The sequence below is a fragment of the Gymnogyps californianus genome, chromosome 3 (genome assembly GCF_018139145.2).
Source record: "Gymnogyps californianus isolate 813 chromosome 3, ASM1813914v2, whole genome shotgun sequence".
Classification (NCBI taxonomy): domain Eukaryota; kingdom Metazoa; phylum Chordata; class Aves; order Accipitriformes; family Cathartidae; genus Gymnogyps; species Gymnogyps californianus.
This window is the reverse complement of record NC_059473.1, coordinates 1906954-1933469: the sequence shown is the minus strand read 5'-3', so window position 1 is coordinate 1933469 and position 26516 is coordinate 1906954. Positions and strand designations below refer to the sequence as shown.

The following is a 26516-nucleotide window of genomic DNA, read 5'->3' as shown; positions in this document are numbered from 1 at the left end:
GTATTAAGTTCTTGAAAGTCACCCGTCTTTTTCACCAAAATGAGATTTTCCTACTTGAATACTGCACACCTCAGAAATTCAAACAAGTTGTTAAAATCCTCAGGCCCAACTGAATAAATCCACTGGTAAGTCAGATCAAATCAGACCTTCCTGACAGTTACCTTACAAATAAGCCTACTCCTATCACAGAAGTAATTTTATAAATGTTAATGTTCCATGGGCGTGGCTTGAAATCTATCTGTAACTGATGCTCAAAGAAGAAAGCCAAGATTGTCCAGAAATTTTAATTCATAACACAGGGGGTGCAAACCCAGCATTCTTACTTTAGGGCCAGGTACAGATGAAAATTGGAACACTCAACTTAGCAGTGAACTCAGGTGTCTGGGAAAGGTCCCGTCCCCAGAAACCACCAAGTCTTCTAAAAAGGGTCACATTACAAAACCATACAACCTCCAGACTCTCCCTTTACAACACATCTTCAGCCCGAGAATTCTGTCTGAAGAAACCGCGTGAAGTACGCCGTTCAGCTTCCCGCGTCCTGGGCTTACCATTGCTGCTGGGAGTCTGCATCCTCTGCAACCTTTGGGCTGGGCTCTGGAGTGGGTGGCTGTCTCTTCCTCTCCTCTTCCTCTTGTTGTCGACGTACTTCCAGCAGTTCCAACTGAGAAACGAAACATTTTTGTGCATTTAAAAGCACTGCACATTTTTCAGGGGCATTTCTAGAAACTAAAAATAACTCTGTACATTTTTCTGAAACGTTACTGAAATTAAAAGTTAATTGGAATAAAATTTGAAAGCATCAGTCTTTAAAAGTATTGATCATGCAAAGTTTGTTGCGCTGAATTTGTCAGTAAAGGCATACAGTATCAGACCCTTTAACATCAAGTGGAGCGCCTGGGCAGCAGCTCACCACTGTCAGTGTTTCCTTTCTAATTCATTCTATTAGAACAAAAACCAGACAAACAAGAAAGCAGCCCAAGCTATTAAAATATTGAAAAGTGACATCCTCTCGTCTGCTTGCCATACATAGAAATAACGTGTTCCACATCCGAATCCCCAAAATTAACCATCTAAATAAAACCAGCCTGATTTTTGAAGATGCTGAGAAACTCCAATTCATTTTGTCTGCAGCTGTGACGCTCAGTGTGTGTGAAAAATCAAGCCACTTCAATTTTAGTGTCTAAAGTAAAATGATTCTCCAAAGATGGTAATATGCTCTCCAAGCATTAATTACTGACATTGCAGCTGTGCTCAAAATGGTTTTTTTGGGAAGGCTTATTATGTCTTTCTAGGGGACAATACAGCCTTGTACTGGAGCAGTCAAAACACAATAAACATTTTTGTCTAATCCCCCTCCCACCACTGTCTCCTCACACTGTCATCTTTAACAAAAAATCATTTCACGTGTTTGGATCTGAGTCTTCCTCACTCAGAATTCCCCTTCCCTTTTAGCAGTACAACCTGTATGGCAGAGGGCTGGAGCAAACCGCTCAGCTCTTGAATTTGCTTCTGGGTCATCACTCCTGGGCCTGAGATAGCTCTTGCTGACTACTAAGGTCATTTATCACTTAAGCTTTCCTTGCAGGTTGTTGAGTTCAAAGGAACCCGAGAGGGTTTTAGTGTTGTTGGGAACATGAAATTTCAGGCCCTGCGTGATTGACCTAAGTTGATCAACAAATGGATCAACAAAGAGAATTTAGGTTGGTGATGCTGGGAGTTATTCCAAACAATCAGACGGCACCAAAACGAAGGGGAATGGCCAAGAGAGGTTATTCTCGCCTACAGCACTCACCGTGGTCAGTCTTTCCAGTGCTGCAAATCTCTCATCCCAAGTAGCTGCAGATTTTTCAAATGCTTCATGCCGCTTAATTAATTTTTCCACTTCATCAACACTTTGACCTATTTCACGACTGGATAGGTAGGGCTCCTGTCCCAGCAGCCAGGCCTCCGCCACACTTGCATCTCTTGAAAACTGGTGTACCTCCAAAACTGAGCAGAGAATGTACAGATGTCAGCGCTACTGATGTCAAAAAGAGCATCAGGAAGTCATCTGGCATCTTCTGAATTTACTTAAAAATAGCTTGGGAAAAAAGTAAACTTATTTGGCTAAGTATTTTCCTGAAGTAAGCTCACTGAAATTAATCATTTAAAAGACAGAAATTTATCCTGTTGGCTTTGCTTTGAGGAAAAATAAAAGTTAAGGCCCACCTTCACTTCTTCTACAGACTATTTCATTTTGCAATTTCAGTGTTTCCCTTTTGTTCTAATCTGCTGTAACCTACTAACTTCAGAGTAGAAAGTCTGTTATCTGCTGCTTGTCCTCCTCAGGCTGGCCTGTGTGCAGAACAGCCAGAGTATAGGCTGTAGTTCCCTTCAGCAAGCAGTACTTCTGTACTTTATGCTTGTCTACAGCGCTACAGTTCCAGGTTTCCTTCCTTCTGTCTTCACAGCTGAAAAAAAAGCTTCCACTGTTTTTGTGAACACGATCAAGCCATTTTGATGAATAACATGGTACAAACACCCAAACTGAGGGACAACTGCCCATACTACTGTACTACTTAAAGCCTGCTGAGGCTCAGAAAAAATGAAGAACATATGCACAGCAGCCCAGAACCCACAAAATGACAACACTGCGCTCTATGCTTTGAGATGATGGACAGCTGTCTGCTGCCAAGGCTTCAGTCCGTACGCTAGATGCAGACCATCTTGTTAAGAGTATCAGAACTGGGTTGTTGCTGGTGTAGAACTTGCAAAACACTGCAATGTTTAGAAGTACACCTTTTGGCAGTGAACTGCTCATCCCATTCTAGCCTCTCAGATAACGGAGGCACATTACATGCGTGAAGTAGCAGGGCTTTACTTCTGCCTATTTTTTAGTAGCGCATCCTTTGCAGAAACACGGCTGGAATGTGACACCTGCAAAATATGGTAGATCTATTTCACCTAGCTCCACATTTGATCATATAGAGTAAGCCCTCTGGTGCAGGTTTCTTGGTTTCTCCATTATTTTACAATCAACAGGTGTGAATCTTACAGTTATTACAGTACAAACACACTTTCAAGCATTGTTAATAGAAAAGTAAGGAGTTGCAGGTTTTTTCAACACTCAGAAAGACACAGTGAAGAGAGAGTTAGCTATGGCCCTGCCCAAAAGAAATCCAAGGACATCCTTACTCAGTCTCAGCCACTCCCATCTGTCTTCCCATTTGTCAATCATTTCTTTTCTCTTTTCTGTCAGCTGCAGCAGCTTTTCCTTGATCTGGATTGAAGAGGAGAATGCAGGACTGTTACACAAGCACCAGGCAGCAGGCTCACCCCACCACACCGCATAAGCCATTACCACCAGCAAAAGGCACTGACGAAATACATTGTGCTTGATCGTCAGGAAGTGACTTAAACGTGAATACAACAGCTGTTTTTCCTCTTCGAAGTATAAATACATATGACATTTGCATTAAAATATCACATTTGCATAAGCATTCAGAATCTGTTAAAAACTACAGCACCAAGCGTATTTGATAAAAAGAGTATAACGGACAAACAAATCTAAATGGTGTGATCATGTATTGTATCTTCTGCCCTTTTTCTAGCAAATAACGCAAAATGTGCTGCTCGTGATTGTTACAAAAAGCCTGCAGCTACCTGCGCAAACACCACTGACACGCCAGCATAAGCCCCGTGTTATTCTCAGGGTGAATACTGGCTAGCAAAACCTCCCAGTGCCTGAGCAAATGTTTCTCCAAGGACACGCCACAGCACTCGTGTAATGCAGACACAAGAAAATATCATCTCCCTGAGTGGGCAGTATCTTACAACATTTGGCTATCCTCCCTCCACCAAAGGGAGGCAGGAAGAAACATGGGTTAAGCCTCCATCCTCTGGCCTAGACAAATCAGAAAATAAATCAAGGCCTTAAGCAGTTGGATATGTTTTTCTCTTGATATTCCCTGGATTTACTCCCTATGAGACAAACTTTTTCCTGCTCCTTCGCCTAGCAGGTCTCTTCATAGCATTCCAGTTCCCCTGTACAAAATTCAGGCTATCTCACGGTTGCCTCTGCTCTTGCTCAAAGAGCTCACCTTTCCAAACACAGCCATCCCAGAGCTTTCCCTCTGCAGAACTGAATGCAACAGCTTCTTTGCATTTCCTGGACTGAAAACGATACTCTGAATTTAAGTGCCATCTCTGCCACCCAACATGAATTCACAGAGTTAAATTATACACTAATTTCACAATAGCAAATATGTGCAACAGTCCCTGAAGTAACACATGTCATTATAAATACGCAGCTTATTAATCCGTAGATTACACAATGCGAGTTTCTCCAGCTGAAACAAAATCTATAGGCCAGCTGCACTGCAGTAGTTAGACATTCAGTAAGCACAGTACCTCCTCTGATGCATAGTGTTTTCTTGCCAGAAGAGATTTGCCGAGCTCAATGCAGGTAGTAAAGCTGTCATTTCGGGCATCAATTTCTGCTTTGATACCCTGGTGATTGTTCATTAGTAGTTCAACAGACGAAACATCCCTAAAATGATCAATCCACGGTTCAGAAACATGTATTCCAGATTTAACAGCTGTTACGTTTTCAAACAAGTAAACTAACCCAGAACTGTACAATAAAAATATTAATTCCTAGATTGTCTTTGTAGTTCAGGAAGCAAGACTGCTAGCAGCCTTTCCTTAGGAACGGCACCATTCTGGCCCAAATCAGAAATCAAATAAACAAACATGTAGGACTTAATCTCTTTGAACACAATTTTACATTGCAATTACTTCAGTAGCCCCCAGCCTCTGCTGAGCAGCAATACACAAAAGCAAGCTGCTACCCCACCATCAGATTTTGACAGCCTCTCTCTGAATTTCTGGCTCAGTGATACTGAGTCTTTTCCTCAACTGACCTGCAGCCTTATCTTCTGATTGAGAAGAGATACTTCACATTACCTTGGCTTTTCTTGGGCTTCTATCTGTCGGATAACGTCTTCCATCCAAAGCATGAGATCACGAACCATGCTGAAGAAACGGAATTTGTCTCCTGTATCCACCAGTCTAACCCTGCGGCCCTCGCAGGCATCCAGCAGCGCCTTCCATGCTTCCAGGACCTCATTTTCCCTCTTCTGGATGTCATCAGCTTTGTCGCCAGCATAGGCAGCCTGAAGGCGTGCAGCATCCTCCTGCAGCTGTCTCACCTGGTGTGTTTTTATAAGAGAGAAATGCATCAGCGTTTGGATACTTCTGAGTCACAAATACGGGGACATTTTAGCTGCTAATTCATCATTTGAATGGCTTTCTAAAGTCACTGCAAATATATTTGGTCTGTCGATACTAAAAAGTTTGTTCTGTCATTAAGTCAGTATATCCCTCTGAATATATTTCTTAGAGAAGACTGTTGGGTCAAGGGGCCCCCAAAATAACAAAGATTTGCCACTGCCTAAACCTCCTGTAAAACTGGGTGCCAATACAAAGTGACTGTTAAATGTCAGGGCAAATGGAGACCATTTTCATCATCAAATTTTCAATACCACTCAGGAACTCCTGTATCAAACCCACTACTCTGACAGAGTATGATTTTTCATACTACTACAAAACCACTACTCTGATAGAGTATGAAAAATATACTTTAATGACAGAGAGATTTTTTCAAAAATGCAGATGACAAATTCAAACAGAAGAAAATTTGGAAATTTGAAGATCTTTCCACTATTAGAAATCTCTTTTCCTTTCAAACACTGTCTTGGGATATCAAACGCTATTTCTTGACTGTTTGACATATTTTTGAGCCAGGAATCATTCTAGTAGCTCTTTTCTAATAATTTTATCTTTTTTTTTTTTTTTTTTTTAAAAACAAGTTTGAACACCAAATCAAACAGTGTTCTAGCTACAGGCACAGAGATCAGGCCACTGTCATAATGATCCATCTTGGTGCTCCAGCTGTTTCACCCGAAAACTATCCTAAGTGCTTTCACCACAGCTCTGCACTATGATTACATATTCCTTCACTTAGGCCTTGATTATAATTACCTTTTTGAGACACCGGGATCAGTGTTTTGTGAATGTCTCCCATTTTATGTATAAAATCTACAGCTTCTGAAAGTAAAACGCTTGGAAAATCAAATGGTCGCTATATTCCCTTTATTCCAGTGTAAACAACTATGTAAAATTGCAACATAATCAAGAATTGGCAGGCAGCTTGACCATAAAAGCTATCTTTTCTGACCTACTGGGATAAATGCAGTCAGTCATAATTCCTCCACTCCTTAAGCAACTTGTTCTCTTCCGAAATTCTCATTTTGGCAGCTGAACATTGTTTTTTGGTTTAGAATCCCCTGTGTGCTGTATGAACGGCTGCCACCTTCTATTTAACATACCTTGGCTTCAGAAGATTCAGCATTAGGTCAAGTTTGGCTGCTTTTAAAAATCTTAGCCTGGACTATGTACTTTAAATCTCTTCAGGCTGCTGTTAGGAAGCATCATAAAAAGCAATGTTTAAGTCAGAATGCCCGGAGTCATAACCAAGACAAAAAGCCTCTATGTAGGTCTTCAGACTTCCTTTGCCTCTCAGAAAGGAAAAATAAAAAGTGCCTAGCAGACGAGGGTTTGGTTGGGGCTTTTTGGTGTTTTTTAAACACAAAAAACCCAAACAAACCAACCAGGCTTACACATCCCTTCATATTTGCCCCTGTTTTCCAAGTATCCTTTGGAATATCGATTCTTCCATGGGACAAGATAGTTGTGTCTTGTATTCACCGAGGTGAACACGGCATAAGGAGCAGGCAAATTTAAGGTGGCTTCCAGCACAATTAACGTAACACCCAAGAACAAATGTTAAGGACAGAAAAATCTGAAGCCTGTATTTCATATTACCTCTGGTACATTCAAAATTCTTTACAGATTTAGTATCTGTTCAGTGTCTTTCAGAAAACAACAAAAGACACAATATGTTAAGACAAATGAACCCTTTTTTCCTCGAATGTAAGCTATTTTCCAATCATATCAGTCACACAGTGTACTGCTGGTGCTACTGCTTGAGGTAATCAGAAAAAGGTCCTCTGAGGAGCTAAAGTGCGTTACCCTTGTGCCTCTCCATCCACTCTCTCTTCCTACGCACACAGCAAGCTGAGACTGTCCGGAGCTGCTTTACTTTAGAGCAATACAGAAGTTCTCTCCCTTTATGATTTCTTCTTCAACCAAGGACAGGAAATGGAATAACGTTAAACAATTACCTACATTTTCAGAAATCTGTGTACTTACGGATTTCTATTTTAGATAAACTAATTAACCTAATGCAATGACAGAGAAGCAGAAAGACAGATAAGGTGAAGTTATTCCCACAGAAATACACTTGGAAAGCAGCTGGCAGCACTGTCTCCCAGCCACGGAAGGGCCAAGAGCAGGAGCAGAACTCTGCAGCTCAGGTTCCTATATGCATAGACAGTGCCATTCGCTTGCTACACACCTGGGTGCCGAGTGCCTGGATATCATGCTCAAATGTTGTGTGCATTCTCTGTAGTGTTTCCACTGTGTTTTGGTCTCTACCAAGCTCTTCAGGCAGTTTCTTATGTTTGTCTTGAATACGCCCTAAGATCTCCTTGGCATCATGGTAAAATTTGTGCAGTTCATAAGAGGCTGCTAGAATTTGTGTTCTTGTGTCAATGAGCTCCAGGAGATCAGCCCAGGCCTCGTTGAGTCCGTCCTTCCACTCTGCAATTGTCGCAGCATCTGAATGTCCAGAGTTGATAAGTTCGTCTGCCATGTGGTTAACAGTATCAACACGCTCCTGTCCAATGTTTCCAGTGTCTCGGGCAAATTCTCGGAATCGTTCCTGTAGCATCTGAAATGCAGAGACACAGACTCATGCAGTGCTGTAATTACAAACTGATCTGAGCGAGCCAGCCACCCATTTAAATTAACCATCTATTGTGTGCAGCATCCAGAAAAGGAATGTCAACCTGCAGCCACGTCCAAAGAACTTACCGTTACATGTTCGTAATCCTGTCCCAGCTCGTGGGATCCTGCCACCACCTCCCTTTCAGCGATCCATTGCTCCAGGTCATCCACCTCGCGGTTAAGCTGGAACAGTCTGTGTCTCTCATCCAGCTTGCCCCGTCTCTCTTCAGCCAGATCCTTCAGGCCTGCATACAGCTTATCCACTTTGGACTGGCGCATGCTGATACGCTCGCTGAAAAAAAACAAAGAGCATTGAGTCCTCATTATCTTTGATAAATAAGAGTAAATGGGAAAAAACTACAAGGAATAAAAATCACTCGGGGTATTTAATCCACAGAATGCATGTCTGCTGCATGCATAAATTTGACTCACATGGGACCAATCCTCTGCTGGCACAGTTGACTGCACTAGCTAGAAAACTTCTCTGCCCTGTACATATAACCCCCCTGGCTTTAGAGAGTGAAGCTGGGAATCAAGCCCTCCATTTGTTTGACCACAGATCACACCAGAGTCTTCTCCCAAAATTACAGGCAGGATCAGAGCTGCTGAGGCAAGTAGCATTTCATTTTCAGCTAAATTCTGCTTCGAAGTTCAGAAGCACTCATGGGTTTCTTACTCCCTAAAGCTCAGCATTTCCAGAAGTGATTAATATTTCTACTTGCCATACCTTTTACCTATATTTTGTCTGAGCCATACAGCCCTGTCAAATTGTCTTCCCTCTCCCTTGTAAAGTTGATTATGTTATTCCAGTACTCAGTCAGCTCAGCCAGGAAATCCACTCTCATCAGAAATTATCACGACCACAAGAGAGTGCTTTTGAGTTAAATAACAATCTTCCACCAGAGGCAGAGAGTGTCTTTCCTAAGATAGTCCTATCTTCCTATCTGTGAAGGCAGAGCAGTAAAATACATCAGCCTCATAGTCATATCAGCCTTGGAGTCAAAGCCAATGGAGAATTCTGGTTGCTTAGCTGCAACTCTTAGAACAAAACAGGTCTTAAGCTTCCTGAATTCTCCAACCAGGAAAGCCATTTATGAAAGTTGAGATAAATTTACCAAACCAAGATGTTAATGTTTAAAGCATCGGATTCCAGTCGCTGATTCTACTGGAATCTCAAAGAGAGGAGGCAGATCTTGGGGAGCACTGCGCTAAGACCGAAGGATAAATGACTGTGACCCTCTGGGCTGGACATAGAAGTTGGCTGAAAGAGTGAATACGGACCCTTGTGTCTCAGGATTGCTACACCTTTGCAAGGTTCAGCAGTGCTGGCAAGACCTGGCACTGCTAGCCTGTATAAAGGATACAACAGACATTTATTAAAGGTGTCCAGTACTATCCAGAAATCAGCAGCTGCACATACTGACCCTGCTCAGGACCTCGTCTCTGGCCAAATCAGGGTTGTCCAACATGCATCTTGAATTGAGTGAGGCTGAACTCCTCTTCCTCTGTACACTCTTCTAAGCTACTTACTCTTTGCTGTAGTCTTTGTGTGTCAGAACAACCCAATGAAGTGACTGAACTACTAAAAATGCATAATCCAATTAAAAATGGCAGTTGAATACCTTTCTGGGTGATTATCTGCCACCAAAGTTCTGCTGGTCTTTGAAAGCTGGTGCACAGTTTCAGCATAGTCTTCTACAGCTTGTTCCAAAATCTGGTGTTTCTTCAGCATGGACACTGCACTCTGTTCATCCTGTAATGGTGACAGGAAATGACAGTCAAGTCCCCCACTCCAGAGAAAGACACCACACAGCAAGTTCAACTTGGTGTGTGAGCAAAAAGTGGTAGACAGAAAGATTTATAAAGAACTGCTCCCAAGTACAGCTTGAAGACAAGTTGTTCTGACAATGGTATATTAATAGTTGAGTTCACAGCAAATGGTACCCACAGAAAGCAAAATAACAAGTGAAAGAGTGAATGCAACAACCCCTCTGGGATGCAGAACAAAATTACATCAGCTGTGCACTGAGCATGTTGAAATTCCTCTTCTATGAACCTCTTTGTGTGTTTACACAACACTGGTGATTGTGCAGGGCTCAAAAACGGAACGGTTTTAGGCACGTCACTTGTCAGGCTTTTCAACGACAGCCTGGGTCAAAGAAAAGAAATCCTACAGAGCCCATGCCAAAGGATTCTCCACCAAAGTGCCAGGAGAAATTCCGATCAAACCTTTCTATGCATTGTTATGATTAAGAAAAACAACCCCCAACTCTCAGTGTTAACTGGTATTGCCAATAAGCCTTTTCATTGAAATATTCTGCGTGATGAACTATTCGCATTAATACTCCTTTTTATTTGTATTGCTTAGATATAAAAAAGAAAACAAACCTTTTTTAACTGAAGACTGAGCACCCATGGAATGTGTTTTACTAATATGAAGCTGAGTTTTATTTTATCCCGACAGTGAACACAGTGCATTTATGTAAATAACAAGATACAGCACACTAACGCCTCCTTGAAAAACAGAAGTTCACCTACTCTTTGGTATGGTCTGATGCTGTTCCGATTTCACTTCACTGGGAGTAAAAGCTGACCACTAATGGCATCAACTGAGTGACCATCAGGCTTGTTTCACAGACAGGTGCATTGCGCTGTTCCCAGGGATTCAAAACTAACAGAAAACTTGCCCTGACTGGACTGTAGTGGTAACTCTGACCTTACAGCAAAGGAAGGTACACAGTTGCCATCCACAGTCTGAGGATGCTTCACTGACTCAGTACAGCAAGGCCTATCCTCCACACTCTTAGAGATGTCAGACAGAAGAGATGATCACTGGAGGTTTCACAAGGGACTTACATTTGTTTATGTTACCATTACATTAGTGACATATTCAATTATGTCACCTGCCCCCTTCTAGCTAAGCAATTAAAACCAAACTAGTGTTGCTGTGGTGCTGCTCACCTTGGCTTTCTCTTCTGACATCATGTAGAGCTCCTGCTCACTCATCCAGGCCTCAGCCTCGGCAGCATCAAAGTAATACTGCTGTGCTCTGTGAGACTCCTCTAGGCGCTTGTGGCGTTTCTCTGTCTCCTCGATTAGGAGGTTCCACAGCTGCTGCAAGTCTGCAAGTCTCTGCTGAATTGCTTCAGCATTGGGGCTACTCTCTGTGATAATGTTTTGACTCCTCTCAAAAATGTCATCGATACGAGGCTGATGTCCCTGGATTTCTTTCTGAAGGGTCTACACGGGAGAAAAGCAGACTGATGAGACACTGCACCAAACAAGAAAGAAATGCCAGTCAGGGGTCTTAACTCTAGAGGGGCAGCAAAACACATGCCATCAGCTCATGCGGACAAACTGGGGCTGTGCCCTCCCTGAACATGCCACCACCCGGTGGTCACACCACCCCGTGTAGCACAACACCACTGAAGCACCCATCATTTTACCCCAAGCTTTTCCTTCCTGAATTAGTCAGCACTAAGGAGAAATAACAGGTATGGAGCTCTAACAGCACCTACTTACCTGATTTTTCTTTATTAGTAGCTGCACAGTCTGGAGGTTGTGTCCATGATCAGTAGATGTAGCTATAGGCATCCTCTCTCCGACCCACAACTGAAAGGAAGAGGAGCACATGTGACTTCAGGCAACCCCAGATACAGTTAGGGCAGCAGAGAGAAGCTGGTGCACACAAGATGCAAAAAGCAGCATTACTCAAACATGCTATTGAGAGACATGATCAAAAGGTTTCTTCCTGTGATAGCTCTGCAATAGGCGTGACATTTTCCTATTGTCTGGGGAACAGGATTTCTTTTGTACTCACAATTTCATCTTCCACATCCCGGTTGAACTGGTGGATCTCTTTGGAGGCCAGCAGGTTTGCCTTTCTTTCATTCAAAGGTTCCAACAATTCCAAAAATTTCTTTTCCACAGTAAGGCGTTTGCCATCTACTTCATCTGTACTCTTCCCTTCTTGACTTAAAGCCCGTGCCTGGCTTTGCAGCTCCTCTATCTCCTTCTTACGAACATCCATTTGATTCTCTAGCATCTAAAAAGAAACATAGCAAAAAGGTCCTGAAAACCAGGGTAAAAGCAGTTGATACGACTAGGGTACATCAATAACTTCATAAGAAGGAAGAACAGATGCTGGTCAGTAAGGATTTACCACATTAATAATTATTGCAGCACTCATATTGCAAGGAAGAAGGCTTAAACACAGATTCACAACTGTGGCCACCTGCTGATATCCCTCAGTTATGCCTGCTTGTGCAAACGGTGAATTTGGCCAACGACCCAGCCGAATCTCTTCTATCGGTCGTTCACAAGTTACCCTGAACAACTTTGGAGCACAGCTAATTGCGCACAAAAGCTTCATTGCTCCCTGCTGTCCTTGCTACTCCTTGCTGCCTTTACAGCAGGGAATCAGGGTCTGACCAGCTTCAGACAAATTTGAATGACAGGCAGGCAGCCGTGTACAGAGAGGGAATGACTGGTGACTGGAAGACTACAGCGGGAGACAGAATAGAGATATTAATGTGGGCAAGGAAGGCAGTATAGGGTAGAGACGTCTCAAGAAATTTACGGCTCATTTTTTTCTGGGTGTATTTCTCGTTCTTCTTAAAGATACATGAAACAACAGGAAGAAAGAAAAGCAAATAAATTCTTTTCTAAGCTGAAAGGATCCCCCGTCTGTTCCTTTGAGCGGAGATATCTGCTGTCTGCCCACTCTGCAACCTGCGCTCTGTTTACCTGCTGCTTCTTCAACAGGATGTTGACGCTGGTGAGATCTTTTCCGTAGTCGTCCGACTGAATTTGACTCTCCAAACCATTCAGCCACTTGTCCAAATCAGCACAGCTCTGGGTAAAAAGCTCTGCCTTGTTTGCATCAAAGAGACGCTGAGCCTTGGTCTGGGTAGTGGATTCAAGCTCTTCCCACATTTGATGGAGACCTGTCAGCTTTTCTTTCACTACAGCTTCAGTCTCTGGTTTCTCTGCAATGAGCTGCATTCCCTCCTGCAAAGCAAAGAGCACAAAATGGTACCTCCTCGGAAGCACTTGCAGACCATTAGTTAAATTATTCTGATTAGCAAGCACTCAGGATTCCTCATCTGCTGGCAGCATCAACCACTCATTTTCTATCTCCAATTATCCCGTGACTCCTTCCAGAACATCAGCTCCCAGGTCCATCTGTTGCCAGGAAGAGGGTTTCTTGGCAATGGGAAGGTCGAGCAAGGGATCCTTTCTCCTCCCCACTACACATGTTCCTTTGTGGGAGCTCCTGGGGACACTGCTCAGAGCAGAGCAAGCTGTCCCATGCCGCCTGTGTGACAGCAGAATAAGGGAGCTGCAGCTGAACAAGCTGTGTGTCCAGCTTCTGTGGGCCATTTCACCGGGGAGAGCGATGAAGACCCAGCGTAACGCTGGGAGAAGGAGCTTATGGCACCAAAAGTGAGCTGTGCAACTGAAGAGGGTTATGTCAATGGGTTATAGCAATTACCATGGGTCTAAGCTAGTATCAGAGAGGAACATCTTCCTTGGGAAGCAGGAACCCTGTACGTAGCACCAGCAGAGCACTTGGACTTAAGATATCTTTTTGCCTTTACAAAGATTGTATTAGTTTTGGAAATATTTTCTTTACTTCTAATTATACTTGTACCTCTGCACCTGGGTGGTGCTGACAAGGGACAAAACCTTTTCAGATGTGAACACTACTCACAACCCAGCACATTTAATAGCTGTGACCACTGGTAACATGAATACAGTGATTGTCAGCTGTGGCTCGATACACAACTTTGGTACTTTGCTGCAATCTCATTTTTCAGAGGCAAAGGGTGAGGATGTATTAGCATCACTAAAAAAGTACTTCCAGTACTAAGAGCAGCCTTCTAATTACACCGTTAAAGGGTATTGCTATTTGCAGATCACAGAAAAGCCTCTAATGGGATACAGAGTGCCAAAGTGGGAGAGGAAATGAGCAATTAAGCTAACTTACACTGAACAGAAACCCACTGTCAGAGCTAAAGACGAGACCTCCTTAGTGTTCCAGAGCTGCACACGAGAAATGGGGGAAAAAAAGTACAGCTCATCACAGCATATTAAAGCCTTCAAAGTAACTTGATACAGAGCTGTGAATCTTAATTAATCACAAAACTGGCTGTACTTCACCTCATGCACTAATTTTGCATGGGGAAAGGCAGCCTGATTGTAGCCCTGAATGAATGAAAACCAGCATGGGAGTCTGAATTCAGTTACTCGCCTACATTCAGTATTTCCCAGGAAGTGCTTCTACTTTATTAGCTCAAATCACAACATTTGCCCGTTTTACCCTTTGGGTATGAAAACTAAGTTATGCCTTCCTCCTAACAGATAAGAAAGACTAGACAAAATTAAACTGGCAACTTAGCCCATGACTATTCTGTGAGAATGTCTTGGATAAGAACATTTAACATCAATGAGGAATAAAATGGAGACACAATGCGATAGATACTTATTCTACAGCAATGAAATCTCCTTTTGCCTTAGCTGGAGAGACGATTCAAGAACCAATTCTGCAGAGGAACACATCCCGTCTCTGTGCATAACCACCTTCGACAAAGACGAGGGCATTTTTCGGACGTTCTTTAGTTACCTTTTCAATCTTCTCCAGCCATTCTTTGTTGGATGCAAGTTCTGCCATAAATGCCTGATGCTTCAGCCATTTGCTATGCAGGTTCCTTGCCTCATCATAGGACATATCCTGGGCTGTAAGCATCTTTTCATTGATCCAGAGTGAGAGCTGAAAAGGAAAATACACAGGTGTTTGTGAAAACATTTGTAGTGTGAAATAACGCAAAGTATCAAAATGCCTCCAGATCAAGGATAAAGAGATGCCTCTACAGAAGAGTTGCGTGAGATTCAGAGACCGCTTTTACTCAGGGTTCAGTCAAGGATCCACCTCTTTAACAGTTAAATTCAAACATCGATCTCCAATATATAAATAACCCATGACTCAAGCAGAAAGGAATCAACTCCATGATGAGCAAAATTAAACACACAGGTCTCACCCAGTTCAATAGCAAGAGAAACAGGGACATGTGTCCTACTTATTGGTCACAGTGTATTCTCGTACCGCTTCTCCCTTGCAACGTTACACAATGTGCTACTTAGGACCGGGCCTTGAATGTCATCCCGACACCCCTGTAGAGCCTTACTGACTTCCTGAGGACATCGCAGAAGTACACGCTAATCAAGTGGCACGCAAAAGGCAGTCTCCAGAATTAAATAGAGCCCCAAGGTAAATTGTTCAGGGAAACACTGCACGAGAAATTCTGTATTTCTACTCATATCAAAAGTCTTAAAAATAGAGACGGTTTTGTACCATTAATTCACACCACATTTGTACCTTTTCCCCATAGTCTTTTCTCTATATAGGTTTACACAAACAAATTTGTTTATTTGTCCAATCTCCGGTAGGGTTTTGGTACTCAACAATTTCCTTTTCCCATTACATAAAATCCAAGACTGCTTTCATTCTGATTTTCTGCAAATACAAAGGCACTGAGAACAATTTCCAGATCAACACTAGAGAAAATCAGTACTTTAAAAGATAGCTTATTTGCCAAGGGCAAATAGAATGTGAAAATGATCATAGCAGCCAACATCAGATTTCCTCCTAGGGTGAGTCTGACTGCTTTATCTATCCCCTTAGGTGTGGAGAAAAAACACATTCACAGGAATGTTTATAGAATTTGAAAAAGACTCATTTTCTGCATACTTAGAGTCGCCTACCCAAGCGGAAAATGTCAAAACAAATCTAAGCTTTGTTTCTAGAATGTCACTTCAGCGACACAGGCACGCTGCTGTCCTGCCGAGGAAGGACCCTGACAAGAAGAGTAACAGAGCATGGGTGAGACTTGCCAATTCTCTGCTAAGTACTCAGGATACAGGACAACAAATTCATTTAGCATTCACAAGCCTTTTTAAAATTGTCCCTTAAAGGCACTGTTAAGCTCCACAAAAAGGGAAAACTTATCAGAGCGATCAAAGAAACTCCTCATCTGATCTTGCTATCAAGTCTAAAGAGAAAAATGCTCATGTTAATGAAGACCTCTGTATGCAGCGAAGTTTACAGTTATAACAGGCTACTGTGCTACTTAACAATCAAAGGCTACATTAAGGATTACTATATAACCCAAAATTAGTGGTTTTACTCCTGCCTTTCTGAGTAGGAGACAGTTGATGTACTCTGCAAGTTGCACTGCTTGTCTTTCATTGCTTGCTTTTACTCAGCCACAGCATTAAGTCTTCTGAGGATTTAAAAGTGCTTCCCAAGGAAAGGTAGTACCATTCATACTAACAGACGGGGTGAACCGAGACACAGCCAATACGTGGGACACAGCCAGTGGCTGTCAGGATAAAACCCTCATTTCTGACACTTACAATGTTGTTATGTTCCTTCTGATAACACAGAAGTGCAAATAAAGCATTTAAGAGGTGACTATTAAAATCTGTTTTTTGCAACCGCTATAGTCACTGGAAATTAGTATCTTCAGTGCAAAAGTAGATTTAAAAAATAAAACAATAATTCCCTAAAACAGTGCCTCAGCTAGATGCTTGAAGTATTTATTTCTCTAGAAAACCCTAAGTCAGTTGTTAACGCCAGCAGAGGCGTTATTATTAGGCTTCCTCTCATCCTTTGCACCTATACCACAGAATTTTGTTTCTGCTCTCAGCTCCCAGAAGACTGTAACACTCTGCAATGAAAACCAGGCGTGAACTAAGAGAAACGCAGAGACAAAACCCTTGTAAATCTGACAGAGCAACAAGGGAAGGTGAAAGAGCACCAACTGCTGTTGCACTTCCCAGACATTGCAAATACCCAAGTTGACACAGCCTATCTTGCGGTGTAAGGTTCACAGACATCTGCGCTGCATGACAAAACCTGCCGGCACACTCCACGAACAGGCAGAAAGCTTCTGACGTGCGGAGTCTCGCCAAATGCTTTCACTCTGGCGTCCCTAGAGAAATTAGCCCAGACAGTGCTAGGACTTCTAAGCACTTACAAGGAAGATCAGCTCTAATCTCTTCGAAGGTGAGCTGCGAAAGAGTAGGAAGTCAAAGAAAACTAAATGGCAATATCTATCACATCTCCTCAGGATTTTCTGCTGTTACTCTTTGTTTCATTCACTCAGCAAATTTATTTAACACATTCATATTTATGAATGCGAGAAACAGACAAAAAAAGCAACACCCCAGGATTAACCTGTGACAGTGTATCTGACAGTATACTAACAACAAGGAAATCTGCTGTGCTTTCCCTCGTCTGTGTCCCGGAGGAAAGGTTTATCATTGCTGAGCTGTTGTTATGAGCATTATCCTGCCACTGACCCTGCTCACTGCCTCGCCTGTGAGTCCGAGGCAAGAAGGAGCGAGGGGCAGGAGGCCACATTTACAATAACGCTTCAGCATGGAGTGACCGATGAGGAAAGTGGGTGCCCTGGGGAAGGAGCACACTGCAGGAAACACTCTTCCTTTCCTCAAGTTACAGACGGAGGAAAGACATGAGAAACCGTCCCGAAGGCGGCGGGCAGGAAGTTCCGAAGGATCGTTGCCAGGTGAAACGGAGACTGGCTCAAATGTGTTTTCTAACAATTCTCAGCTTCACGGTCAGTGCTAACGAAAAAGCGAAGGGCGAGGTATTCCCTCAGCTCCCTTCCACCAGGCAGGACAGTGCTGCTCCATCACACAATCCCTCCAGCCTAACCTAGGTATCAGCAGGCACTTTGTAATCATGCTAATGCAAATTCTAAGTCTCATTATGGCTGTCTTCTTGGAAAACAACCATTCAATTATCGTCAAGGCTAATGTCCTCTCAAAAAGGACTGGAGAAATTTGTAACGTTTGTGTATTGTAAGTTCTGTCTTTGAACCGTACAGTCGAGACATCCACGCTTTAGTGGCTGGAGAGAAACAATCGAGAGGAAAGGCATTCAGGCGGCCAGACACTAGAGCTTTTATGTTTTCCTTTTTCTTCCAATGATATAGGGGAAAAAACAGATCCTAGGGAACACAACCACACTGACACAGAGGCTAGAAGAGCTCCAAGAGCCAGGGGGATTTTTGTACCAAAGATGTTACAGAGGAAGGAAGAAGCTGCTGCTAATAACAGCAGAATTTTTGCTAATCTGTCATGTTTTTACTACCAAGGAAGGACCAATTTAAGCCAAGTTCATGGTTAGCTTACGCAATGCAGGAAAATAGACTGCATCTAGGCAACCAAGCAGTAAACATCATTTGCCCAGTTTATGATCGTCATTTTGTTTGTTTCTTGTACGAAATCTCAGCTGTGGGCAATTCCATTCAGACACACTGCAGTGACTTCCAGTCTCTTTCTTGTAGCTGCATAAGATGTGCAGCTGATGTACTGACTCTTGAATTTAAAAGCACAGCTCTGTCACAGTCAGCTCTCATTGCAGGCTTCAGATAAGGATAGCTAGTTTTTAATGCACGTCACAGGCAAGGCTCTTTAGTATCTGTCAGTACTGCATGAAATAACCTGAAAATTACTTGATTAATTCCTCATGCTAGGAACATGATTATTCCTAACTTTAAAATGTTGCCTTCAGCGTAAATGTAAATCACTAGAAAATCTGGAAAGGATTTCTTCTTTTTAAATGTCATAGTACTTAACAATTTTAAACACGTGCAAATTATCCAGATAAATAACACATTAAAAATGATCCAGTTTAATCCTGCTCCCCTCTTATTCCTAACCTCCTATTCTTCTGACTAATGTAGAAATGACTTGAAATCTCTGCACCAGGCCACATACAGCTGTAGACAAAATTCTTAATGAGTTGAGTGCTAATCCCACCACATTCCACATGATTAATTTATACCACAGCAGAAAATCTTCACTACTTTTGGCAATTTTCCCTGTCTTTAGCTTAGATGACAAAAGGAAATTCAGTTCATGAGAAATAAAACCAAACAGATTAATTTTTGCAGGGCTTTGGGCGGGGTTTTTTTTTAATTGTTTACTCCACACTAAATATTACTGGATGACTTGACAGCGAAATCCTGAGTATTCCAGCCCTCATAAAATATGGGGTAAGAATGCTCTTCTGCAGGATGCAGCTTTTAGCGATAAAAGCGACAGGACGGAATTTACCTCTTGACAATCCTGAAGAAACTTTTGAAGATCCCTGTTATCTTTCAGTCTCATCAGAAGTTCACTGGCTGCTTCACGGTTCTTCCTATGTCTAGTCAAAAAAAATAACAGCAGAGAAAAATAAACTTGAAATAGGCATTTCATGCAAAACTGTCGTTTTTTCGTTTCTGTAGCCTCTCTGGGATACACGTATTGAGTAAGTATGTGGTGTGTGTCTTTTACTGCCTTTCAAATGAAGGACATTTTTAAGCTCAGATATGCATGTGTTATTTAACGTGCTTACTTAAGTTCAGCATCTACTTGTTTTTGTGACCAGTTAAATACACAGGGAAAATTTTAAAGTCAGCAGGGTTTCACAAGTGTTATGTACAGAATTTGGCCCACTAATTTGAAGACGACAGGAAAGTACAGACTGTAAAAAAAAACGTAAGAAAACTATCTGCAAAATTGCAACAATAAGATTGCATGTTACGTGGCTCTTGCAAAGTGTGTACTTGCTGGAATGCTTTTTGTAATATACCATCGCTATAGCTCAGCACCTCCTCCTCCTCCTCCTGAACAAAGCTGGAGTAGTTTATATAACCTTCCCAATGCTGTATTTAACAAACAACGCATGTGACACACCTGTGTGTTTCTGCAAATAGAAGCTTTATGCACATTGGAACATGTTTTTCAGAGCATTTAAGAGTAGACAGAAGAAAAGAAAAGGTTAGTCTAGAAGCCCTATTTTTAATTCATAACTGTTTGCCCCTTGAAGGATGAGTCATGCTGGCAGTTCCAAAGGTCTTGGTGGGTTCTTCAAATAGAGTAGTGCCCGAAGAGCTGATTCCCAAGGTATCTCTGAACATGTTTTTAACTAATGCTTAATTTGGAGTAGTCATCCCTGTCCTTCAGTACTTTCATTATTTATGAGGTGATTTAGACGGAGGAGGCAGAGTAAAGAAGATAATTTTTTATTTACTGCTCATTGTGTTAGATTTGTTCATATTTCACTGTATAGGGTCTTAAAGTGAAAGATTGCTGCCCTTTGTAACAACCTAAGATAAACAGGGATAGAGGGTTGGAAATTATTTTAGGGTGGCAATTTATAAGATGATCTCAGCACATACTGGCAATAGCTAAATAAATCCATGTTAGTGGAAATCTCCAGAGACTCATGATATTCTAGAAGACTATAACTTACTTGTTGATGACAACAACTGGATTAAGATAACACTTTTCCTGATCTACAATAAGTTACCAGAGCAAGCTCTCTGGCACGGATTTAGTGACTTCAGAAACACAAGGAATGCTTAGGGATATGTTTTACATAACAGCAAAAGGTCTGTAGGCAGAATAGGAGAAAACCCTTTACAGGACTACAAATTGCTTCTCTTTTGTCTCAACAGCTTCCTCTGAATAACCAGGCAAGCAGCATCTATATAGCTGTAGGTCAAGAAAACTGATTTACAGATCAGATGGCAAGGAAGACATATGTAACCATCAAAGCAAGAGGCTGGAGTCCAAGCCCAAGTAATCTTGAAGTTTTGACAGGGGTTATCTGAGAGAGCACAAAGGAAAGGACACATAAACTGCCTTAGGAAAAATTTCTGTAACATAGCTAACATCATTGGGTTTGATTCCACTCTTTCTTGGCTGGTTTTTATATGCCTGGGCAAAGACTGTGCATTATTCAGGTTGTTAAAATGAAGCAAGGAATTGCTTGGGTGATTTTATCATGATGATTTCATAGATTTAAGGCGAGATTACATTACAGACTCATGTATTCTGGAGAGAACATAAGTTGTGAAATTAAAAGGAGAATTTTCATGACACTTTTTTGAATACAGTTAAGAGTAAGTAGAGAAGTTCTTATGTTGAGAAAACTTGAGTTAAAAAACTAACAAAAGTATCTCCCAGAGAGTATTGGAAATACTAACTCTGAGAACTTTGAAGGGAAGTCATGCAGCGGTATCAAACAGATGATAATATAGCTTTTTTTTTTTTTTTTTTTTGTCCTCAGCATAACAAATATGATCTTTGGCACTTAGAGCTATTTAACTGTAAAAGTTTGTTTGGTTGTCCAAGATGACCTGGAGTGAGACTGAAAGATGAGTATTCTCTGAAGAACAGGGCTGAATTGTAACAAGGTTTAAACTGGACACTTGAAGATGTGGTAGTAGTATCTTGAGGATGGACACTGCTGGAACAGGCATGAATTCCTGTGTTTTCATCATAGAATTGACGTTATTTTTTTATGGGAACAAAGGGCCTTAAGAAGCCATTTAGTCTCTTCTCCTGCCCCAGACTGGCTATAGCTAAACATTATCAATTCCTTGTTCATGTTCCCCTAAATTCTTTAAAAGCTCCAATGACAGAGATTTCAGAATTTTCTGTGCATAACCATCCCTACCACTAGAAAGCTTCTCCCCCCTCTACCACCAGTAGGTCAGAAGGGCTTTAGGTCAAATAAACAGGCAGACAGACTGGAGAACAGAACTCTTCGTAATACAAATTTTTATCCAGATACTAGAAGAGTGTGGTGTTAAGGAGCCTGCCTGGTCACCCTGCTTCCCTGGCCGCACGTGCAGAGGCCCCAGCTGAGCCAGCCGGGTATGTCGGGGCAGGGGACAGGCTGGACTGCAGCTCTGCTGAAGGCTACAAGCACTCGGCCATCACTGGAGGGTGGAGAAAAGCACAAAGCTTACTGTTCAACTGCTGATTGCAGTCATAACCATTAAAATCCTGCTCTTCTGAGACGCGCACAGCAGAGAAGGGCCAGAAACTCAGGCCCTGTCACACTTAAGGTTGTCAACGACTGCTTCTTACTAATTTGCTAAAATAGTTTGTGGAAGAAGATCCCACACTTGCACAAAAGAGTTTGCTCTGCAGACACTAATTATTTAGAATGACTTTGAATTCATCTGCCTGTTCACATAAATAATCACATATATAACTTACACCATAGCAGTGTCTAGGGCTGCATTAAAAGGGGGCTTCCCTATTCATATACTGAAGAGGCAACCTCAGATCCGAATGTCCAAGCTAAGCCAGACCTACATGGTAAAAGAGGGGATAGACAATGTACCGTAGTCAGTTAAAACACGGGGGCATCTTCCTTCTGTGGCAACGTTATGAAGAATCTAAAACTGGAAAATGAGATCTGTTCAGCACAAGGTGGTCTCCGACTCAAATTAATCCAAGAGCAGAGCACCAAAATTTGCCATAATGTTCCCATGCTGTCTCCCCAGAGGCCCCTGAGAACGCTAATAATGCTAAAAACTGACAAAATCACTTGTGGTTTAACTATAAGCCTGTGGGTTTCAAAGCCTGCGCAGGAATAATAAATCTTACACGTAGCGTGAATACAACTGCCTGCTAATAGTATTGAGATATAAGCAAGGCAGTTCTAGCTTGTTTAGTTATTCCAGCAAACAAGAGGCACTCTCCTTTCTGAACGGGCAAGCACAAAAATTACTTCTGTTCTCTGTTGAGCAGAAAGTTGCCCAAATACAAAAGTTGATGAAAAACAGACCCAGATCACAATCTGAGTCAGATCTGCCACTGTCTTTAAACTAAATCTCACTTGCAGAATCAGAGAGGTCATGCGTAGGCACGCAGACTAGGGCAGTCCCCTTACACTCTTCCAAGAGAAAATAGAGGAGAAAACACTTCCCCTCTGGCTGGCAGAAACAGCAGCAGAAGTCACCAAAGCAGGGACAGCTGCACTGGGGAGACCAGCTTCTTTCCTAGCTGGAAAAGCTAGCTAGTGATAGCTGTATTCAAATCCATCTTCTCCCTTGCTCACCCTTTCTCCATGTCCTTATTTCCATTTATTCTTCCCTGTGAACTGCACTAAAAGATTGTGCTGAAGTGTTTATCTCCTATTGCACAGCTCCACTCCGCTTCTGCGCTCTCCTCTCCTTCCTTAACCTGATGCCTACCACGTCTTAGATGGTTAGCATTTTAGGACAGGGTCTGTCTGCTGTACCAACGGACAGTGGGGTCTCCTCTGGAATAGCTTGAAAGCAAGACTGTAAAAAACACTATTAACAATACTAAAAACTACAAAGAGCTCCATATGGGAAGTATGGAGCCACCGCACATATTTGTACTTGTTTGTTTTGGTCCTTTGTTATACATCCAGGTGGAGCTTGGTTGGGAGAGCAATTTTTTGTAAAACCAAAGAGGCTTCCTTTGCTACCACTCCCACTACACCCAGCCCTAAGGCTTTGTTCTTGAGGCTTATCAGCCTTACAGACTCAGAGAGCAATCACAGGGATTTCCTGAATAGCAGTGCACCGGATGGTTTTTGCAGTGCTCTGCATAAATAGCTTTGGAATTGAGGAAACACGTTGGGAAAAAAGTGGGCTTAAAAAAACACAGTCTCTAGGACTTGCCTGCCATTCAGAGTAGGAACTCCAGTACATGTCCCACAGGCAGGACGGTCCAGGTGGCCAGCTGGGGTGCCACAGGACAATGGGGACACAGAGGAATAGCTGCTCTGGGGGGAAACATTCACCAGAGCACCACAGCCAGGGCAGCAGGAACCTCTCTGCAGAGCACTCAGGACCGAGGCTGAAGTTGTCTCCCACTCCAGTCACCTCAGAACGGGCTGCAAGCAGCAGCTGATCATTTGCTACTCTACCCTTGGATGCCACCTTTTAATATTCCAAAAGTTGCAGAAAGACACCTGACCAGAAGGCCAGGATCAAGTCCTCCTGCTTTCATAAGTGGATGGGAAAACTTACAGCAGAGGACATTGAAAGTCAGAGACGGTAAATAAGGAAAATTAATTTCCTAGCTTTCACCTTCATCGCTTTTATATAACCTCCTCTTCCTGGCCTTTGTAGATTCTCTTTAGGATCTAAAGAGAATCAAGCTGGTTAGAGAGAGAATGAAAATGTGAGGTATCCTTGGGGTTAGGTTGTCAGTGGGCTCAGAGGCCCCCAGCAAGCTCTGGGAACAGGAATATCCACCTTTCCTGAAGCCATGAGCCACAGCTAAAGTGGGTGCATACACAGTGGGATGTTTGCCAAAACAGGAAAGGCACAACATTTTCTGAACTACTTCAGTTCAGTTTCTCCTTGGAGATGAAGGTATCTGGATAACTCTCAGCTTACTGGCTGTGGGAGGACGCAAGTCTGATAGAAGAGTTGTCAGTAAAATCTGACATAAAAGTTCTGCATGAGCATATTACTGCTGTGTTCTGATACTCATGATTGAAAAGCGCCTTGAAAGACTCCACTATTATTCAAACCAAAAGCAGAAAGAACCGTGAATCATAGCCATCAAAACTGAACATTTGGTTTTCAAAGAAAAAGAAACTCTTAACGTTCTATAGCATCCATGCCACAGCTAAAGAGACAAAGCAAAAGACTTGTTCTAGGATGAAAGACACATTTGTACCAATGCTTCCTAATCTGATTTCAGAAGGGCCAGACAAGTTGGAAAAGGCGATCAAAGCCAAGCGGGTGGGGTAGATAAAATGCCAATTACACTCTTGAAGAGCCACATTCCTTCCTCAGAGGAAGGACAAGAATACATTATAATAATTAAATCAGCTAGGAGGTAGCAGAGGAAACTAAGACTTGTGGAACCAGGTACAGCTAAACTGCTACAGCTCCCACCATAATATAAAGTCTGTTAATACTCCAAGAATTGTATAGCAGCATTCATGTAGCCAAATTCTGGGTAGTGAGCTCATTACCTAGTAGGTCTCTGGAAAATGGGAGAGATAATATTTAATTAAGATTAGCCCGGCACATTTTTGAAACATTACAGTTCCTATTTTTCCACAGGACAAAGAAAACAGTCTGCAACAGACATTTTCTAACGTGTTACTTTGCCTTTGGATTCTGGTAAAAGGTCATCTCTCAGAGAACATAATTAAATGTATGAACAGCTACATTCCGCCATCATTTTGACCTTACCTGTCATCAATAGAGTCCACTTTCTCCTGGATTTTATCAGAGTTAATGTTCCCATCACTAACTAGCCTCCTGCCAGTCTCTACAACTGCATTGATCTTTTCTTCATTGGCATCCATCGTAGTCATGAAATCCTCCTGTTTTTTAATAGCAGCTTCTGCTCCTTCCAAGGTAGTGGGCATTTCCGTGTGCGCCAAAACATACTCCTGTGATTAAAGCATAAATCAGAGAGATAAAAGTATTACACTCAGGCTATGCTGTCTGCTCCAACAACAGATTCACCACATGCGAAAGGAAACATCTCCCAAAAACAGTTAGAAGTAAAATACAAAAAGCATATTATAGCTAAATAAGGGCAATTTATCTGTTTGTAGCTCTCCTGCCAAATGATCTTGTTTGTTAATTGCTTCCAGTATACAGTGCCAACCTGTAGAAATGAAATAAGGTACATCTCGACCACTTGCCTGGTTATTAAGAAATGCTTCTGCTTGCTTGGTATCTCTGAGAAATAGCTGGTAGGCATGAGACTGGGAAAGGAGATTTTGCCTGTTCTCCCACATTTTGTGAAGCTCATTCCATCCAGTGTCCAAAGCTTGTAAGCGCTGGCGTAAGAACATGTACTGAGCGTCAGTTTGCCCTTGTGTCACCATCTCACCCATGTCCCTCATTTTCTGATAATCTTCCTCATAATTGTTGATTTCATTCTTAATATTCTCATGTTGAGTGAGCAGCTTCTCAGCCTCTGTCAGTGTGTTTGGCATATCTTCGGATGCAATTGCAGTCTGTGTTCTGGATAGCCAAGACTGGAAGTCATCCAGATCTCTCAGGAACTGCTGCAGTTTGCTTGCCTCTCCAAGGGACTCTTCCCGGTTCTTGAGGGTAGTCTTCATTTCTTCCCATACATCGTTGATTTCTGCGAGCCGTGAAAGGATAGCCTGTGCCTGGTCAGGATGCTCTGATTCCAGTTTTTCTGCCTCTTTTTGCAGGTCGCTTAGCTTGGCTTCAATGGCTACCAGGTCACGTTCCATGCCCGTCAGCTTCCTCTGCAGGGCCATCACTCCAGCTAGATCATTACCCAGATCTTGTGTGGATTCGATCACTTTGGTCTTTTCCCTGATCCAGGATTTGGTTTCATTACATTCAAGATGGTAGTTCTGGATACTCAGAGCAGAGAGCAGAGCATCCTTCTTCCTATCTACCAGTTCTCTGAATTGGCTCCATCTGAAATTTGTGAGGAGAGAAAAGCAGAGAAATTGAGATTTGTGTATAATAAGGGAAAAGGATGTGGCAATATTGCTGAGTGAGCAGGTGCTCGCATTAGCTTGTAAGCCATGAAATAACCTAACTATTCATGTCTTTTCAGTCCTTCCCATATCATTAATAGTTTTAGCAAAACAACCATTAACCAAGCTATGGCGTATATTAGAATATGACAAGTACCAGCAACACTGAGTCCTTAAAAGTATAATTTTTGCTCAGGTGAAAAATTGCTAGTTACATCTAATTTTCACACTAAATGTACCCTCTCGGTTTATTTTGAAGTCAAAAAAATGAGTGAGTTTACATGAAACTATA

General features: G+C 42.3%; 1 protein-coding gene across 3 annotated transcripts in view; it reads right to left on the bottom strand.

Annotated features, from left to right (window-relative positions):
• SPTBN1 (spectrin beta, non-erythrocytic 1) overlaps positions 1–26516 on the bottom strand; it is a 136311-nt gene that overhangs the window by 10771 nt on the left and 99024 nt on the right. For all 3 annotated transcript variants that reach the window (XM_050894809.1, XM_050894810.1, XM_050894811.1), the window contains 16 exons: positions 25406–26162; positions 24945–25147; positions 19033–19123; positions 14513–14659; positions 12634–12897; positions 11708–11932; positions 11410–11499; positions 10849–11127; positions 9510–9640; positions 7975–8179; positions 7457–7831; positions 4945–5189; positions 4390–4528; positions 3175–3259; positions 1793–1989; positions 549–661 (listed from right to left, as the gene is read on the bottom strand). In XM_050894809.1, the coding sequence (XP_050750766.1) occupies positions 549–661; positions 1793–1989; positions 3175–3259; positions 4390–4528; positions 4945–5189; positions 7457–7831; positions 7975–8179; positions 9510–9640; positions 10849–11127; positions 11410–11499; positions 11708–11932; positions 12634–12897; positions 14513–14659; positions 19033–19123; positions 24945–25147; positions 25406–26162 (3546 nt within the window). The remainder of the gene's footprint in view (positions 1–548; positions 662–1792; positions 1990–3174; positions 3260–4389; positions 4529–4944; positions 5190–7456; positions 7832–7974; positions 8180–9509; positions 9641–10848; positions 11128–11409; positions 11500–11707; positions 11933–12633; positions 12898–14512; positions 14660–19032; positions 19124–24944; positions 25148–25405; positions 26163–26516) is intronic.